We start from the raw sequence: 19,586 nt of genomic DNA, 5'->3' as shown, positions 1-19,586 counted from the left end.
CCCTTGGTCTAATTAAACCCCATGAGATTCCCATGGACCCACCTCAATCTTGCCCAGGTCCCTCTGGATGGTATCCCATCCTTCAGGTGTGTCAACCACACCACTCAGCTTGGAGGCATCTGCAAATTTGCTGAGGGTGCACTCGATCCCTCTGTCCTAAATGAAGATATAAATAACACGGGTCCCAATATAGACCCCAGTGACACCACTTGTCACTGATGTGCACTGGGGCTCTGAGGCATTGACCACTACGCTCTGGATGTGACTGTCCAACCAATTCCTTATCCATCCAACAGTCCACCCATCAAATCCATCTCTCTCCAATTTAGAGAGAAGGATGTTGTGGGGAATCATGTCAAAGGCTTTACAGAAGTTCGTATAAATGACATCTGTATCCCTTCCCTTGTCCACTGATGGAGTCACCCCATCATAGAAGGCCACTTGGTTGTTCAGGCAGGACTTGCCCTTGGTGAAGCCATTCTGGCTGTCTCAAATCTCCTCCATCTTCTGCATGTGCCTCAGAAGAGCTTCTAGATAGATCTGTTCCATGACCTTCCCAGGCACAGAGGTGAGGCTGACAGGTTGTAGTGCCCAGGGTCCTCCTCTCCACCCTTTCTAAAGATGGGTACAATATTTCTGTTCTTCCAGTCACCTGGGACTTCACCTGGCTGCCCAGAGTTTTCAAATATCATGGCACATAGCTTGGCAACTACATCAGCCAGTTCCTTCAGGACACTGGGATGCATCTCATCAGGTCCCATAGACATGCACATGCAGGCTCTTGACCTGCTCATGTCTGTTCTTCAGACAGCTCTTCACACTCAATATAACTCTCGATGTAGAGGGCAACCTCTCCCCCTCTCCTTCCCCTCCTGTCTTTTCTGAACAGCCTGTAGCCACTGATTGCTACACCCCTGTCATGGGATTTGTCCCACCAAGTTTCAGCAATGGCAAAAAGGACATAGCTTTCCAGCAGCACAGTGGTTTCCAACTTCTCCTGTTTGTTGCCCATGCTGTGTGCACTGGTGTAAAGGTACCTCAGCTGAGCCTTCTCAGAGGAATGCCCCTTAATTCCTCTGAGATACTTCCTTGGTGTTTTCCTGTTGGCTTCTGTTGCCTCAGGAGTCTCTGTCAGGCTGCAAGTGTGCTGCTTGTGGCTAACATAATTAATGTGGAACGTCACAGGAAATGAAAACAAGCACAATGCACGCCACTTGTTTGCTGCTTGAGAATCAGCAGGTTTTCCTTTCACTTTAATAAACATCCTTTATCATGGCAGGTTAAATAACTCAAAAACTAATAGCAGTCATATATATAACACACTCATTGTAACCCTCTGTCCATTACTTGTTTTCACTTTTAAATCAACCTTTATAACTACAGCATGCAACTGAGCAAGCATTTCCATAAGTGATATAAAAGAAAGACGTTTTTGAAGTCTTTGTATCTGAATAGTTATAAACCTCAGAAAACACTCATGACTGAGGCTCTGACTAAAAGCATCATTTGGGTGGAAAAAATATAGATAGTGTCTTTATTAGTGTCTCATCATTAAAAATATACAATTAGTCTTAGAAGATTTAGAGTAACTTATTGTAGCAGGTAAACATATAACTGTCAATTTTTTGATCGTGTCAGCTATAATTACACAGATTGCCACAGATTTGCTAATTGTGCATTGTCTTCTGTGAGACCTTAGAATACAATATTACTGTTTTAGATGACTCAGTCTCTGCTTTTCAGGGGAAATTTGCATGAGCAAACTTTTATCCACAATTTTTAAATGTAGGCATGTCTAATTTAAACTGCTTTCATATCAAACTATTTGATTTGAAAGTACAATAAAATATTTAGAGACATATGTCCCAGATTTTCATCCACATTTCATTTATACATGTAGGCACTAGCAATAGAAAAGGCAGGGGTCTTTAGGAAAGGTGGCTCTTTGTGACTGGCAACCAAGTTCACTATGCTTCACTACATTTTCAAATGTAAATATTTACAACTATTTTGGCCACCTCAAAAATACAAAAGAATGGAATTCTATTTCCAGATAGCCCCACTTTCAAATTCTCCCTTTGAAAAGAATACCTGGTCTTGTGAAAAAGGTTAAAGACTACAATTGTATTTTCACAATTTTAATTGATGAAAAAAAGGAAATGTCATTTTAATAGGGTGGAATGATTGATTTTTTTGAGGTGGTTTTCCTTTACCCCTTCCACTTAATGCCTTTTGAGCTAGCATAACCATACAGTTTTCTGAAGTCAAAGTTTAGAATAAATATGCTAGTTGGTGTTTAATTATTGGATCACTGTTGAATATCTGTAATATAAAGAGTTAGTCCCTTTTTACACACCAGATGAAGAAGTCCTTTGACCTTTGAGGTGACTGTTCATCTTTGGCTCATCCTTGCCAATCTTCACCTCCAGTGTCAGTGATGTTAATACAAAAGGAAGTCAGCAGAATTTCAGAAGACTGGTACTGTCTTAGCAGTACTTTGTTGGTAGCATTGTCATTATTACATTTATTTATGCTACTGCTGCCAGATAAAAATTGGCTTCAGTGAATACAATTGCAAAATTCCTGTTTTATCCTGGACGAGGTAACACTTTGAACTGCCTATTCACAGTTTCACAGGCAGTGACACCAAAAAAAAAAAAGCTCTGACAGTCTTCAAGTTCTGCCCTCTTTACACCCTCTCTAGCCAAGACTGCTTAGTGTTATAAAGAATTGCCATAATCACAGAAGCTGCTGACAGAAATAACTTATTGCAACAAAAATCCATGCCAGCCATACCTTATCATTAGGAAACTGTCTTTTTTAGGGTCATTCAGAAGGTTTTTGGTAGTCTTCTTTAGGGTTCTGTGTATCTTGATTTCTGGCATGTTCACTGAGGCTGCAGCATGACCAGAAATCTCTTGATACTGAGTTTAAATTTTCCATTCTTTAGTTTTCTTCCATATTCTAATTAGGTTTTATCAATTATTAATTCAGTTCCCATAATGGACTTTTAAGTTTCTGAACTTTTGCCACACATACCAGTCCCTTCAGAGCTACTTGTAGCCAGATTCTGTACTTTTAGCAGTTTGAATCTTACTGTAGTTCTAGATATGCAGTCATATATGTTGCCATTCCTGGACTTCCTGCATTGTTTCTTTAACATGGGATGCTTCCATTGATTTGAAATAAAAATCGTGTTCATAAAGTTTTTTAAAATGGCCCATTTTAACTTCTAGTAGATTGCTGTGCCACAGTGGGATTTGAGAGAAGAATTTCATTTACAGACAACTATGTGCTGATCACCCAAATATCAAAAATGACTAAGAACTGAATTTCAGCTGGCCTTTAGTTATTTTTACTACCTGCACGTAGTTTCAGCTTGCTCTATTGGTAATCAACAAACCACTCACTCTCTCAAGGTTGAAACATGCATTTAACTGTTTTGCTGAATTCTCGCCTTAGGGGACGTGTAAAGTTTATCTCAAATTAGTCGACAAGGAGGGGGGAGATGACAATTGTTCCTTCTATATAAAGTGAAAATTTAAGAGTTGCATTTTGCTTCCTTTTTTTTTTATTGCTACCCCACAATAATTTTCAAAAATTATTAAAAATCATTTGTAAGAGATAGGACACATTAGGAAACGAGACAAAGATAACTCATTAATTGTTTCATTTCTATTTTAGGACTGCAAAAATACCTTGAAAAATATCTGGAAGAGAAGGCCCCAGCTCTGATTTTAGTACCTGTGGTGGATTTACCTGGAAAGGAAGTTATTCATATGACATGCTGGCTAAGCTAGCAGTTTAAAAGGGATGAGCTTATACCAAAACACACATACATTCCATCCAAGAGAGAACAAAGAGTCGATACTAACTGTGTTGGATACTTTCATGAAGCAATATTGTTTGATTTTAGCAAAGTCGTATTTAGCTTGTTTATGATGCCTCAGTATATGTGACAGAGTCAGGTTTGCATGAAGAATAAAGGTTGCTTTTTAAAAAAATGTACTTTTTTCTCACTTACTAAATGTCTACAGGTAATAGCAGGTGGCTCGTGGGTGATGCAGTTGATCTGATCACATCAGCTCTTTTGTTTTATATATTTAGGCCTGGTTACAATATGCTGATTAGAACTTCAGATCATTTGGATGGAGGTGAAACCAGAACATTACCTCCAATACGCTTTCAAAGACTGGATTCCTTTCAGTTCTATGTTGAATATACTCACTTCAGGCCAACTCATGGAAACCTTATTTGTGATCAAATTTTAGCCATTTTCTATCACAATAAAAGAATTATTCAGAGGATTATTTAGAATGCATATTTTACAGAAACAAATAATGGAGATGATAGCCAGACAGTAGGATATGCCATCCTGCTTTCTGAGGCAGGGCTATCTTTGTGCTTTACATCTGGTAGACAGCTCTTATTAAAGAGCTACCAATATTCAGGTAGCTACCAGTATTCAGAGCTACCATAAAACCAGAGCTTCAGTCTTCTCCAGAAAATCAACAGGAGTTTTACCACTGCTTTCACTAAAACCAGCTCAGACACACAGCGCCTATCAATTTCATTGCCACTGATATTTTACTCATTACATAAGGTCAATACAGGAAAGAAACCCTTTTGCACTGTAGAGAAATCTTACTTTCAGAAAAAGGCTATAAAATTAAAATTTAAAGAAAGAGTATCAAACCTTTGCCTTGCCTGTGTTCTATATCTATGTATTCTCACTACTTCTTTTCCAGTGTGTGAGCACTGGAGCACTCTTGCACCAGCATATAACTGAGATAGCTGCATGGTAGTAAGTTTACATTGAGGTAACTAAGAGGTGGAGTTAGCATTCTGGTTTAGTTTTCTTACCTGCTACCAGAGACACACTTGGCTGCAGCTGAAACTAAACAAGTGACTAAAGATAAGATCTTCCTCTGTTAGAAGCTTTGCATGGCCGGCATACTATGCTGATCAGTATTTGAAATTAAAGACTGTTAAATGTTATTGTTCCTTACTATTACATCAAATAATATAGCAGAGCTGCCGTCTTCTTTAGTAAGAATTACTTTTTTCACAGCTCTTCAAATATATTTCAAAAGGGAAATACAAAGAGCTTTTTATATAACAGTGTATAAATACATGTATGTATTAAATTTCTTAATGAGAAAAGGATGAACCTGTTAACAATACATTAATTGATTCATATTCGGTATCATTTTTATGTTGGACTTAAAACATATTTGATCCTTGTTCTTTCCCATGATCAAAAAAGGGCTTATTAATACCTGGATGTGCCTGATTTATTTCAATTCTACTGTTTTACAAGGCTAAATCATTTTCTCACTTCTCCCTGGAAATACTTTATTCCTCTCAGTGTGGAGTGCCCATGGACCAGAGACCCATGCTGGACTGAATCAGAAGGAGGTGTACTTTTAGAGAGATAAGGATGAAGTTTAAATTCTCAGTGATACATATAGAAAAAAAAAGAGATGGCATAAGTTTGACTGTGTCTCCTGTAGAAGTCATTTTTTTGTGAGTTTAAAAATGATACTGAAACATGTTGATCTTGGCTTTTGTACTGTACTGCATATTTTAAAGTGGCAGGATATTTGCTCCAAAAGAAGCTAGCTTTTTCTGCAAATCTTCCTGCAAGATTCGTGACTCAAACTAGCCTCCTTTTTTCCCATTAGAGCTGCATTGCGAAATGGTAACTGAATGCATTGGGCTAAAAACTGTGTGATTTTCTATTTTTCTCTCAACTGAAAGCAAACCTTTTCCTTTTTGGGGAGGGGAACTAAAACTTCAACAGGTTTATATTGTTAATTGCTAAAAAAGAATAGTATAGTTTGATGACTTTTTCTCCTTGAGAGGTTTTAAACAGTTTTTAAGTGGTGTGAGTAACTAAAACGATAAGCTGAGTCTACAGTGTTTTAGGTATGAATGAGGCCATTTGTTCAACATTGATATGCAAGGTAGGTGATTAAAGTGTTGTGCGCCATATAGAGACCCAAGACTTTTATAACAGAAAGAAATAGCACCATTTTATCTGCCTTATGCTGCCGTGCTTTCTTCATAATTACTGGGTCCTACTATGAATAAGATATTTCACAGAGCTTTTTTGCACTTTCTTTGTAACAAAATGCTAGTTGACACTGTGAAGTAGGGAGATGGGCATAGACACACACACGCACATACATATATATGTGTTTTAGTGAAAAGAGGGAAAGACATCTAATACTCAAAATTTATAGATGCAGGAGGGGTTTTTGCTGGGGGTTTTTTTATGGGGTTTTTTTATGTTTTTTTTTCAAAGCAAGCTTGGTGGAGGGTTTACCCCAGCAAGTTTTAATCTTGAGACTATAAATTCTTATATGTGCTAAAACACTGGTTTTGAGGACTTATATATACGCACAAATTCTTCTGTTCCTCTAATTTTAACTAAGCCAGCAAGAGAATGTTTTGTGTGCATATTACATCACAAGAAGTTGGCTGATCTAGACTCCAGCACTCAGAACACAGAAGGGCAATGGAATGGGTGGGAAAATGTCTTTAAAATGTAGCCCAAGGTTTTAATTTTTCATTCTCTTCTTAGCAAATATTAGAATATGTCTTAAACATCTTTTTTGCTTCTTTTTTTTCCAAAAATAATATATGTCTTGTTACAGTTCTCTGTGTCCGTGAAATCTTGTCTCTTCCTCCTTTTAAAAGTCTCTGCATATCAATTTCTTTAATTGCTTGAAAGTATGACCAAATGGCACTGCAAGACCAAAACTGATTTAGTAACTTTGCACTGTACTCATTTCAAAACCCAGTGACAGCACCAGTACCAGTGAGCCTTTACAAGGCACGTGGCTAAGGTGCTATAAAGGCACCAGAGCTGATCTTCCTAAATAGATTTTAAAATGACACTGAGATATTTTAAGCAGAGATTATTTAATTTTTTTCCCTATGAGTTTTACAGTTAGGTGATTCAGGAGCTGATTTGTTACACCAGATAGCATGGGCGCATCTTTCCTCTTACCCTTCAGAAGTCTGATGAGCATTGGAACAAGGAGGCCTCCTGAGTATTAGAGAGGTAATCTGAAGCAGCTCTTCTCCTTCAAGGACATCCTATTCAATCCATTATCTTCTGTCTGTGTGCAGAGTCTAGTCTATCAAAATACAGTGACTGACTAAAACTTTTATTTCAAATAAATGAACACATTGGTTTAATAAAAGATCTGTACTTCATGGTGTAACAGTTCTCTAAATGAACATAGAAATCCTAAAGTACAGAAACTTTTTCATGTGTCATGTTTTCATTTAACTTTTGGAGAACTTAAATCTTTGTTATTTCTTTCAGGATGGGTTTGCTGAAGCAAACCTATCTTATTCTATGTGTTAAAGTAAAACTGTTCTGAGCTCTCTGCGTACTAACCAGCACTTAATATTTAACTAACCTGCTTTTACTATTATAAATGTCTGGCATTGAGAATACATATTAAGAATACTTGACAATTTACTAATTTATGATCTTTTTACTTGTATTTTAATACTTCTGGCAAGCCAGCCTGTGTTGATGTATTAGACAAACTTTCAAAATACAGACTTGAGACTTTGCAAGCTTATTTTTTTCAACTTTCATCTGAACACTGAATATTTTTGACCTATTTTAAATTTTAATTTTAAAAAACAGACTGGGTACCTGTGAACTGAACTCATATGTTACAGGCAAGTGCCCTTTTACTGATGATTCACTGCTCACAATTTCTTGGATTTGACTTCTGTTGGATTAATTCATGGCTAGGATTTGCCTGTGATTTCCTGCTTTACTCATTTTTTTTAAAGCACTGTCTGCTTTTTCCCTACCTTCCCAAATACACAATTTGTTCTGAGGATCTTCTCACAGGATATGTCACCAGCCCTAGTCTCCTTGCCTTGGCCTTGACTCTCCATTTCATTTGCAATGTTTAAAAAACATTTTTTGGATATGTCTGCTCATCCTCCATTTCCTATTTTATGGCTGTTTTGTGACTGTATCAACTAATCGTAAATCATTTGGAAATACTGTTTGCATGATTTAACCTGGATGACAAGACTTACTGTCCACAGTGCAAAAAGGATGTACTCAAAATAGGTCAGATTTCACATTTGTCTTTTCCAGCTTTCAGAAATTCCAGCTCTTCTCTAAATTACAAAGATTCCCAGATCAGAAGAAAATAAATGTTTCAGAACAAAAAAACAAGCTAAACTAAATGCCCTGAACAAATTGACAGATGCTCCAATCTAGTAACCTGTTAGGGGACCTGTTAAAGTCAAGAGGCATAGGTTAGGATCACACCACCCCTTTCCTGGATAAGTTTAAGCGTATCCTTTTGATTTCTTGTGCCTCTATTTCCATATTTGTATGTTTTCTCACCCTTTCCAAGGTGCTGGCAAAGGGATGCTATGTTGTAGTCGTACAACCTGCAATAGCAAAAAATTTAGACTGAGTGAGCAGCACACATGAGTGTGAAAGTAATGTTGTAGTGGGAACCAGAACGAATGTGATCACAGATAGGAATTTGCATGAGCGCAATCTGGAAAGCTTTTCTCCCAGCACACTGCCTGCAGCAGTCTCAGATCACAGGAGAAGTCTATAATACATCTAGTAACATTAATGATACATTTTACAGCATGATTCATCCCTGATGATCCCAAAGAGCTTTACAAGTCCATCACATAAAATTTGCCTGGGCCATCACTGGGACAGCCACACACATGCTGGGGACCTCCCCTCGCAGCATGAGTGTGGGCAGGTCTCTGCGGTTATGCTGCTGGGAGAAGAGCTCCTCCACTCTCAACAGTCCCCCAGTAGGGGTATTTGCTTTGACAGAAGCCACAGTTTTCAACCTCAAAGGCACATCACTAGGCAGCTAGTGTTATTACTTTTTGTTACTCATGAGAAGACTTGTTCTACTTTAGATTTTGCCATGATACAGGGAGAAAAATCCTTCTTCTATACTCCGTCAGGCAGCAGTCTCTGTTCTCCTTCTGCAACTCCTGCTACTGGCAGCTGTTAACAGTACACTCTGGCCATAACATCCCTAATACATCGTGGTATTGCCATAGCCCCACTTTTCGGGAAAGACCTCGTTTGTCTGAGATGGAAGTTGTGCCATTGCATTAGGGGTGCAAGCTTCTGCAATCGTTGCTTCATCTTCACTGATTCCCATGGGTTTGCTGGTAGCTGCCCTGACAGTAATTTATTTTGTTGGTTATAAAAGAGCAGGGGCCCAGAAGAAAGAAATACATTTCTCAGATGTAAGAGTTATCTCGTTGCTACAAAGTTCAGTCCTACTCTCAGACGTACCCAACCATTCTGCAGCAAGACACAGATACATGCAGATGTAGAGTCTTTTGTAACCAAATTTCCACAGCTCCAGAACTGGATCTGTTAAGGTTCAAAGCAGGAGGTGTTAAAGAATATGAACTAATAGAAAGGAAACACAGATAAGAAGTCATTGTCAAAGGAATGATATTACTAGGAACTAGTGGAGAAGTCAAGCTAAAAAGGCAAACAACAGGTCTAGGGACCTAAGGGATTTATTCTTTATTTATGGGATGTCTTTGAAGGAAAGGACCCTGGACTGCCTTTCACTATTGCTAGTTCTAACTATAAAAGATTAATGCATGAAGAACAAAGAGGAATAAATACAGTTGCCAGGAAAAAGATCCAGAAGCGAACTTTAAAACACATCTCTCATCCCTTCAACAAGGTATAAAATGGTAAATGCGTGTTTTGGTCTGGCATCTGAAGGTGAGGATGCCTGAAATGAGGGTAATATGCAAGAGAAGCCACCAGCTGTGTGCTATCCTGCTGTTAGGGGACATTTCTCCTGGGTGCTGCCACAAGGAATGTGGTTAATAGGTCTTGACTGGAGAGTTACAGCCATGAATGTGCTTCTCATTTGTACCTTTCCTTGATCAAGGTGCTACAGTGTGCCAAGATGTTGATTCAGGACTTGTCTGTCATTGTTATGGATCTTGTTTAAAACCAACTATTTAAATACTGCAAGTCTGACTGTCTCATATTGCAGCTCAGATTAGGCAAGCTAAATGTGATTCTTTATGCTACAGTCCCCAGTGCAGACAAAAAGCTTTCTCAGGTTGCGATCCTGCCACTCATGTAATTATTTTGGAGAAAGACAGCTCAACTACTTCAGCTTCAGTACTTCACAAGAGGAATGGAAACATTAGGAAAAGTTTTTTCTTTGATGTAGAATATGCTGCCAGTTTTTTGTTATTAAAATAGGAGCTAACTTTAAATAAATAAAATTTTGCCTGGAGCCTTCTGAAAACTAATGTTGTGTTTTGACAGTGTCATTTTTCTGATTCCTGAAAGCATTATGTGAGTTAGCTCAGGACTTGAGCATGATTTTTCTTCTATGCTACATGCAGTGAATTATTTTTTCAACTCTGGATTTTAATTGATTTCTCTCTCATACACATGCAGAGTCACAGCACTGTACAACTTCCTCACTTAACAGGCACTCCCCAAAATTGGGGTTTTCCCCTTTTAAAGGACAAGGGGATCAATGCCCTGCAGAGAAGTCTGTAGCAAAGTGGAGGCAGCTACCACTATTTCTTATTTGGAAAAATGGATGAAAAGCAATCATCTTGAAAAACAAGCTAAGGAAATTAAGAAATGTCACTCAAAACCCCCGCAAGACAGAATTTTGTTTAAAAAAACCCACACCATATTCAACATGCAAAATGTACGTAATGCTTTATTAATTGGGCTTGTAGGTTTTATATCCCCTGAATTCCTGGTTTTCTATAAAGGATATTGATGTAAAGATGATATAGGACTTTGAGAACAAGAAGACAGTCTTTAAATAACAGCTGAATTGAGACTCCTGTCTTTGATGACAATTTATGGCCCTCTTTAAAAAAAAAGAAAGTCATTTAGGTGTATGCTCAACTAGAAAACTCAGGTAATGTGTGCTTAGTGAGAGAAAAAAGATTGCTAACAGCACAATGTATCTTACAGCATAAAGTGCACCCCTAAAACTGCGCATTGCTGAGCATTCTTAATGTGCTGTGAGCAATACCATACACTGTATTTCAAACATTGAGTGCCCAGTCTAGTATGTACCTACATCAGGGGTGGCTAAACTGTTTGCTGTGTGGTTTCAAGAGAGGAAAAGAGGTGGCCAAAGGACTTAAATTCCACTTAACAACTGTCAACGTTTCAAATTGATATTTATTTCCTATTTGAATAAAATAAAATACTTTAAATGGTAATTTTTTTGGCCGTGGTTGTATTTTTTTCCCAGAGAAAATGAACTGGGTCAAAGTGTTTATTTTCTTATTGAAAAGGTCAGATTTTCTGTTCAGATTCCTTTTTCCCCTTGGAATTTCCAGAAAGCATTGGACCATGGAAGCCTTTCTGTTGCAGAACTTGTTGCAATTTACATGTTTTAAAATGTTTGGTTGAAATGCCAAATTCTATTTTAAAAGATCATTTTTTTCTGTAGTACCTTGAGACACCTTATTTCAAGTAAAAAAAAAAATATAATCTTCTTTCTGGAGTAAATACAGTTCAGAGATGTGAGCAGAGTCCTCAGAGACAAGAACTCTCGAATTCTGATGTTGACAGTGAACTTTGCAATGGTTGTAAGTTATATATTTATAATCTCTTCCCTCCTGTAAAATGAGGACAACGGTAATGGGTATGGATTAGGTTGTTGAAAAGATTCTCTTGTAGGCAGTGACAGATTAACAGTGAGGTATCCTGTAAGTGGTACAGGTTGGAAAGGAGAATATGCCCAATGCTCTTTATGCCCATAGTTCATGAGGTAGATAATTTTGAGTCCTGAGTCAACTGTGAATTACAAAGACTTTTTTTAAAATACCACACTGTGAAAGTCCTTCACTTGCTTTCTGGTCTACATAGTAGACTTCAGGATGGTGTGGGGATGCTATTGCAGATGCAGATTGGCCCAGAAGCCAGGAGCATAGCCCAGGCTTGTCTCCTGTATTGCTGCAGGGTAACTGCCCAGATTCTGTCTGGATTCGTCCATCTCTGCACTACAGAGCAGTATGGAGCACGGGCATACTTTGACTTTTGGCTACTCTTTCATGGTTTTCTTTGTATCCTCAAAACTAGAAAACAGTGATTTTAATATTATTGAGATTTTTAGAATATTACTTGTCCACAGAGGTTGGGGAGTTAAGAACTGCAAATAGAGCAGAAGGATTGAGAAAACTGCTTTTTCTCTTCTGTCATCAGACATTGCTTGCCTTTGGTGTTTGGAATCTTCCTTTGCTATCACTGTGTTTCTCTTTTGCCTCATTTCTTTCCCCCTCTTTGGGTTTGTACTCCTCCTCTTTTATTTTTTTCTTTCTCTCCCTGATAACTTTATTATAATGTCCAGGGTATTTTCAAGAAAAGGAAAGCCCCACATGAACTCTTATTTTGCATTCATAACTAAGGACCTTAAAAATCCAAGTTATGAAGAATACCATAAGTGAGAGGGCACATGGGAGGGAAAAAAAAATACAAACTGTAAACTTTCATAGATCTGAGGCAAGGTGAACAAGCCTTACATTTTACTCAGGTGTTACTTGCATCTCAACAATGTGACTTAGTAGTGAAATACCATCTGTTGCCTTTACCAAGCCCCACATACATCTTTCAAAAGGGACTGGGAACATAATTTGTACTTTCACTGAGCAGAATTTGTGCTCCCAAGTCATGTAAGCACCTTCAGCAAAATGTTTCTTGGGAAGGTAATGTTTTATGATCTGGTAGCTTGAACTAAGATTTCCAAAGTTTACCAGACCAGACCATACAAATAAATGCAAAGTCAATCTACTGCAAAAGGTGTTAGAGAAATCCTCATTATTCCTTCTCTTTTTCACTCATGTGAGATATGGTTTTAAAGGAACTGCACAAAGAATGACACCCTGCTTATGCTGAATGTTGAAGTGCAAAGTCTCTCCAAAAAATTCTGAGCCTTTGCATGGCTGTTCCAAGAGGAACTGATTTTTCAATGGTCAAACACCAGGACAGGCTTCCTAGAGAGGTGGTTGTTGCCCCAAGCACGTCAGTGTCTAAGAGGAAACTGGAAAATCTCCTTAATAACCTGCTTTAACTTCTGGTCAGCCCAGAAGGAGTCAAGCAGTTGAATTGTCCTTGTAGGTCCCTCCAGCTGAAGTAGCTGTTCCACTCTGGTCTGTTCCGCCCGCTTTCCAGCACCGAGCAGCCAACACTCTGGACCTGATTTTCATGTGAGATCCAAGGCTTTTGGTCAGTATGTTACCAGTTATGCGCTTTACAACTTAAAAATCCCGCTGGAAGCCTTTGTCACTGTTCCCAGGCAGAGGAGTCACTGATGCCGCAGCGAGCACCAGGTGCCGGAGCTCCCCTCATTTTTTAACCTCGCAATCTGCCCCGTAAGAGAAACGCGGTAGAGCCGCGTGCGAGCACGTCGCGGAGCAAGCCTCGGCAGACTCCGAAGGGGCAGAGAGAAGACGATTTCATCTTTCTTCTTCCCCCCTCCGCATCCTTCCCTCGCCGCCCGCCGCCCCCTCCCGCCTGGTCCCGGCGCCGCCGCCGCCATTTCGCGGGCAATGCTGCCCCCGCCCGCTCCCGCCGCGCTACAGCACGGGGCCGCCCGCCCGCCGCCGCAGGGCCGAGCGGGGGCTCCGGGACGGGGACGGGCACGGCGGGGACGGGGACGATCCGCCTCTGCCGTCCCTTACGGACAGTGCCCAAAGGCCCAGAGTTGTGCTGTCACTCTGCTATTTTGTGCAAAAACGGGATACGGTAACTATGGTTAGTGATTAATGGTAACGGGTATGGTTCCACGATTGATGCGTGAAGTGTCTTGGACAGCAAACACACACACAGACACGCACACACCCCTTACGGTACAGTGTGATGCTTTACAAACTAAGTTGTGGGGTTGTTTGTTTGTTTGTTGGTTTGTTTGTTTTTAAATTTGGTGTTCCCCTTTCGGTCTTGGAACTATAAATACAAGAATTACATTCACAGCAAATATAGAGAGATCGGAGTACAGCGTATCAACTAGGAGGGAGAGGACGAGGTTGCAGCATGAACGGTTGTGAAAAGGGGAGTTAAAATGTACGAAGAGAAGAAGTCTGCTCTGCCTTAGACTTTGCAAACCCCTTCTGTCAGCTGCTTTCTCATGCTGCAGTTCTTCCATATGCTCCCTACACCCACCAACACACCCACCTACACACACTCACAATTTACCAACATACTTCATGTCTTTGCTGAATTAAAATCCACACCATCATTTAAATAAAATAAAATAAACAGCTGTTTTCTTTCCACCAAACCCCAACATTTTCTGACTTGGCACTTCCGAAGCATTTGAAAAAAGCAGGCTGCTGGAGATACTTTTGTACTGGCACATCGTGATGCTGCACAGGGGCCAGGGCTGGACCTGGGCAGTCACCTGTGCACTGTGAACCACACCACTTAGGAAGGGGACACTTCCAAGGGGGTGGGACTTAGAAGCTATGCAAACAACAGTAGATTGTCCTGGTGGGCACTGATATTCCAAACAGTCATCGTTAAAGACTCCAGGCCTGATAAATAGAGTATTTAAAGCAGCACTGACAGGCAGAGCACTGCAGAACCACATTGCAGGTATTTATTTTATGGCCTTCCATCCTATGGGAGAAGTACAGCTCCAAGAAGTGCAGGAACCAGAGGCTGTGGCTAGCATTTACTCTACCTGTGTCATCTTCTCTGTTAGTTCCAAACTAAATTATCAGCTGAAATTTGAAAGTGCCCAGCACACAAACAAATAGGAGGAAGGCAGGGTCTATTTTGGGGTTTTGACCCTGGTCAGATTTTAAACACTTACTGAAAACCGTTTCCTCCTTCATTCCCCCTCTGTTCTTCTTGGATGAGAGAGGAAAAAAAAAACAGACAGAGAATTCCTGAGTAGAGGTAAGAACTGGGAGACTTGTTTACTAATTTTCATAGGCAAACAGAATCAAAGTGAATAGAACTTAAATTTATTGCTAACAAACTTAAAAGCTAAATTTATTGCTAACAAAATAAGAAATAAAGAATAAAAGAACAAAAGAGTCTTAAAACACAACACCTTCCTTCCACTCCCCCCTTCCCTCAGCTGCACAGGGAGATGAGAAAAGGGGGAAGGTCACAGCCAGCAGCTCCTTCTGCTACTGTCAAAATCCATCTTTTAGATAGGATCTCTTTCCAGTTCACTGTCCTGGGGGGTCACTTTTCCATCAGGCACAGAGGTCTCTCTCTCTCTCTCTGCATTCTAATGGTCTCCATGGACTGCAAGGGGACAACTTGCTCTACCATGGTCATTCATCACGGTTACAGGGGGTAATAGCTTTGAGTACTTCCCCTCTTTCCTGTGGGGTCCCTTCTCACGGGAGACAGTCCTTGATATACCCCTCTGGCATGGGTCCATCCCTTGGGCCACAGTTCTTCCATAGTCTGCTGTCCCTTGGGTCATGAATCAGCTGCATCAGCATAGATCCCCCTCAGGGCCACAAGTGCTATCTGCAAATCCTAACTTGCTCCAGCGTAGGTTTCTCTCCATGGGCCACAGGTCTCCAGCAACACTCTGTTTCATCATAGGCCTCCCACAAGGTTACAGCCTCTTCATGCACTCATCTGCTCCGGCATGGACTCCTTCATGAGCTGCAGAGGAGGGTCTCCATTCTCCGCTCCCCAGCAGTCTTCCACAGGCAGCAGGGATCTCGGCTTTCAGTCTTTCCCCTGCTGGAGGGGGAGAGGGAGGCCTCCCCGGGCCTCTTTCCCACCCCCTGTCCTGCCACACTGACCTTTTAGTCTACATTGCTATGTCATGTTCTCTTCTGCTCTCCTCTCCAGCTGGAATTTCTTCTGCGCAACAAATCTTCTCTTCCTCTGTTCTTAAATATGTTATCACAGAAGTGAATGTACCCATTAACATCAGCGACTCCAGGCACCCAAGACTGGATGGGTTGATTGAAGTTTACATCATGAACCAGAAACTTAATGAGGTCAGTGATCAATAGTTACAGTATGCCAACAGCTAACAGTGATTCAAAACTCTCCTGCAAATTTTACATGCATTTTAAATGCATTTGGTTATGGTTGCCCCGTATCCCAGTGAGTTGTATTGTACACAATAACAGAGGAGAGCACTGTTTCTTCTCAGGGCTGGATTTTGTGCCAGTCCAACCTGGCTTATGTTTTTGATCAGAGGAGAGTATTCCTGACTGTGACTTCTGAATGGCACCTGAGCTGAGAGTGAGGCATCTGAGTCCTTCAGTTGTTCCTGCCAGCTGGCTTGGTATGTACCTGCTCAATATCCTGTGAAATTGATATAGCTGATCTCAGGAATGCACTCTTGGGATCTGTGTCTCACAATGGGTTTTATGAATAAATCAGGGTTGAAGACATCAGTAGTATTTTCTAAAAGACTACACCTTGTATTGTTTTTAGGATAAGGGAAAGTATTAAACTGGTGGATGCTTAAAGTATATGCTTCTGGAGGTAGAAGCTGAGCAGATGGCTTTAGAGAAATTCTGGCTCTCCAAAGCAATGGAGCATTCATCCTCTGTGTATGACATGGACAGAGAAGAATGCACTGGCTCCAAAGCTGCAAGAGAGCAGTGGTGAAACCTATTGGTTTACTGGTTATGGATAACTTGAAGAAGGGAATGTATCAGAGAGAAATAGAAAAATGAGGCTGTGAGAAGAGGAGAAGCAGACATGATAACTAAATTAAAAAGGAACAATAAAAGAAGAATGGAAAATGCAGAAAACTAGGGGGTTTTACCTTGTCAAAGCCTTTACTCTTTATCACCTTATAGATGAGGGTAGGCAATGAGAGTTGTATATGAGAGAATCCACTATACTGTGAAATGAAAGCAGCCACATTTTAAAATCAGTATTTTCACTCTTTCATTTTGTTCTCTTTTCTAGACATACAAGTTAGGTCCACCATAGCTACTGTACTGGGTCTGACTGGGATTAACTGGGAATTACTTTCTTTATAGTTGTCAGTATAGTCAATTACAGCTGCTTTTTTGACTTTATAGCTAAAACAGTGTTGATAGCACACCAGTGTTTTGGCTATTGCGTAACAGTGCTTTTTCCTACTCTATGCCCCCAGCAAGTTGGCTGGGGATGGGCGTGAAGCTGGGAGGGAACCAGCGGGGCAGCTGACCTGAAGTGGCCAAAGGGACGGTCCATACTATATGGTGCCATGCTCAGCAATAAGAACTGAGGTAGAAGGCAAAGAAGGGGAGATTGTCTTCCAAGGCGGCTCCTGATTTGACATCGATCTGCTTGTGAGAGGTGGTGAGTGATTGCCTTTCCATCACTTGACATCACATCTCTTTCCTTCACCTGTTAAATTGTTTTTACCTCAATCCAACTTTGTTCTTTCTCTTCTCTCTGCCATCCCACTGGGGAGAGGGAGGAAATGCCGTGTAGGTGCTTGGTTGCTGGCCGGAGTCAACCCACCATAGTAACACTAACAGAATTCCATAAAGTCAGTCAAAATGTCTTGAAGTTACTCAAATTGCACCTTAAGCAATGTATTCTGACAATCCAACGATCTCTTCAGACCCTTCATTTATCTTCTCTATTTTGGTCCTATTATTCCTTTCACATAAGTCAGGCTGTCATGGCAGGCAGGGGAACTTTTGCATTGTTTTGGCTACAGGAGGACCTGAGGAAAAGAAACCTGTTACAACAGGTCTTCTGGGATGGACATTAATCTGTACTATTTGCTGAAGAGGCCTTGGGACATGGTGCCCTAGGCCTCTTTACTTGAGACACAAGAAAAGTAGCTAGAGAAAACTAACATTAGGAAGCAGTCTACTTGAAGACTGATGACTATAAGGGGTAAAAGAGAAAAAAAAGAAGGAGAAAAACTCTCAGCACTCCTTACCTGCGTATTGGGAACCTGATTTTGGCAGCTCTGCAGGCTCAGAGCCCTGCTAAGATGTGTTCTCTGTTAATATTTTAATGAGCCTAAGCAATTGACAGTCCCAGCTGAGTACTCTTCTTTGTTGCTGTTGCTAAGCAAAACAATGGTAAAAATGCTCCTTTTTCATCTACTAAATCATAAAAACAATGAAACCATTTGTTTGATATGTGCAGAAATTGATTCTACCTCTATGCCAGCTCAACCCATGCACCTCAGTTCATTCTTTCATGTTTTTCATACATACTTGTTCAGTTTCTGTAATATATGCCATGACATCCTGATTTGATTGTCCTACACATCCTATATACCCTTCAGGCCACACAGAGTTCATTCAGTTTGTCCTGCCCATCTGGGCTTCAGCACAACCCATGGTAATATAGATTGATACAACTTACTGTTCTTCTCCATATTGGCTGAGTATCTTGCCTTGCCAGCTCATGGAGTTTTAGAGTTCAGCAATGATGTAAGAGATGCTGGAAGATTTTTGCATTCTTTCTCGCTTTCCTTCTCTGTGACTTCCTGTTTTCCTAGAAAACTTCTGTTTTCCTTTTTTTTTTTAAATAAACCTTCCAGACTCACTTTTTTTCGTTATCTATTTATCAAATGACTTTTTGCATTTCTAATTCTCCCTTTCCCTTCTCTCTTACATTTTCTTTGGCCATCTGAGTTTTCACTCAGGGATAGTCAAAAGAAGTTCTAGTCTCACATACTTTTTGATAAGCTCTGATATCCACCCCTGTTCTTCAATGGCTTTTCTGCTCATAACCAGCCTTGTGATAAAGAGAACATTTAATCTGATGTGATATTAAACAATTTTGTCTGTAATGTGAGTAAGGAAATTCTCACTTAAAATACTAGTGAATGGTAACTAACTATAGCATCCCGCTTTGCATATTCAGAAAATATTCTTGATTCCACTCTTCAATCCTCTCATTACATGTGCCTGTTTACTGTAAGCTACACGTAGAAGCTATTGGTAGGAAGTCCCCCTTACATAAAAAAATTAAACTGTGCCTTCCTGATCAATGCCAATCTCTGATCCTGATCCCTGACCAGTAAGGCGCAGTCAACAAGCATTTTGAGGGACCACAGATAACAGTTCCAGTGTGAATACAGGCAGAGCAAAATAAGCAAATTATTATTAGCCCTCCACAGGCCATTACTAATAGATTTGCACAAAAAGACAGGAAATTTCTACCCCTTAGTGATACTGCCTGACAGAAGTGCTTTCATGGCTGACAAAGATGCTGAAAAAAGAACAATACATAGAAGAAAATATTTGCAGTCATACAGAGTGTTTAGCTTTGATGAATCTTCCTTTGTCTATGGAGTTCAGCATTGCAGTTGAGCTACTCACAGGTTTTTAATATAATGAGGTTACTATAAAAACACTACCATCAAGATAAACAAACCCTAACATAGCATAATGTTCCAGGTTCCAGTATAGCAGTGCTTCCTGTTCCTGCATGGAATAGAATTTTGAGCACTCATGAGCTCGTTGTCAATGAGCACTTTGAAGACAGGCTACTGAATCTCAGAAGTGTTTTCTATGTTCACCACACTTACCTTTTTGTCTGTCTGCTGGACACAAATCTTGAGCAAGTTACAATGCTCTACCTCATTTTCTTCAGC

General features: G+C 40.2%; 1 protein-coding gene across 4 annotated transcripts in view; it reads left to right on the top strand.

The window, feature by feature from the left end:
• DPH6 (diphthamine biosynthesis 6) overlaps positions 1 to 3,996 on the top strand; it is a 200,179-nt gene extending 196,183 nt beyond the window's left edge. For all 4 annotated transcript variants that reach the window (XM_027879274.1, XM_027879272.1, XM_027879273.1 and 1 more), the window contains one exon: positions 3,685 to 3,996. In XM_027879274.1, coding sequence (XP_027735075.1) covers positions 3,685 to 3,800 — 116 coding nt within the window. In that variant the 3' untranslated portion in view covers positions 3,801 to 3,996. The remainder of the gene's footprint in view (positions 1 to 3,684) is intronic.
• The last annotated feature ends 15,590 nt before the right edge of the window (positions 3,997 to 19,586 follow it).

The sequence above is a fragment of the Empidonax traillii genome, unplaced genomic scaffold, assembly GCF_003031625.1.
Source record: "Empidonax traillii isolate 1590-97213 ecotype Southwest subspecies unplaced genomic scaffold, ASM303162v1 scaffold53:size2875158, whole genome shotgun sequence".
NCBI classification, from domain to species: Eukaryota; Metazoa; Chordata; class Aves; order Passeriformes; family Tyrannidae; genus Empidonax; species Empidonax traillii.
This window is presented reverse-complemented; position numbering and strand designations above follow the sequence as displayed.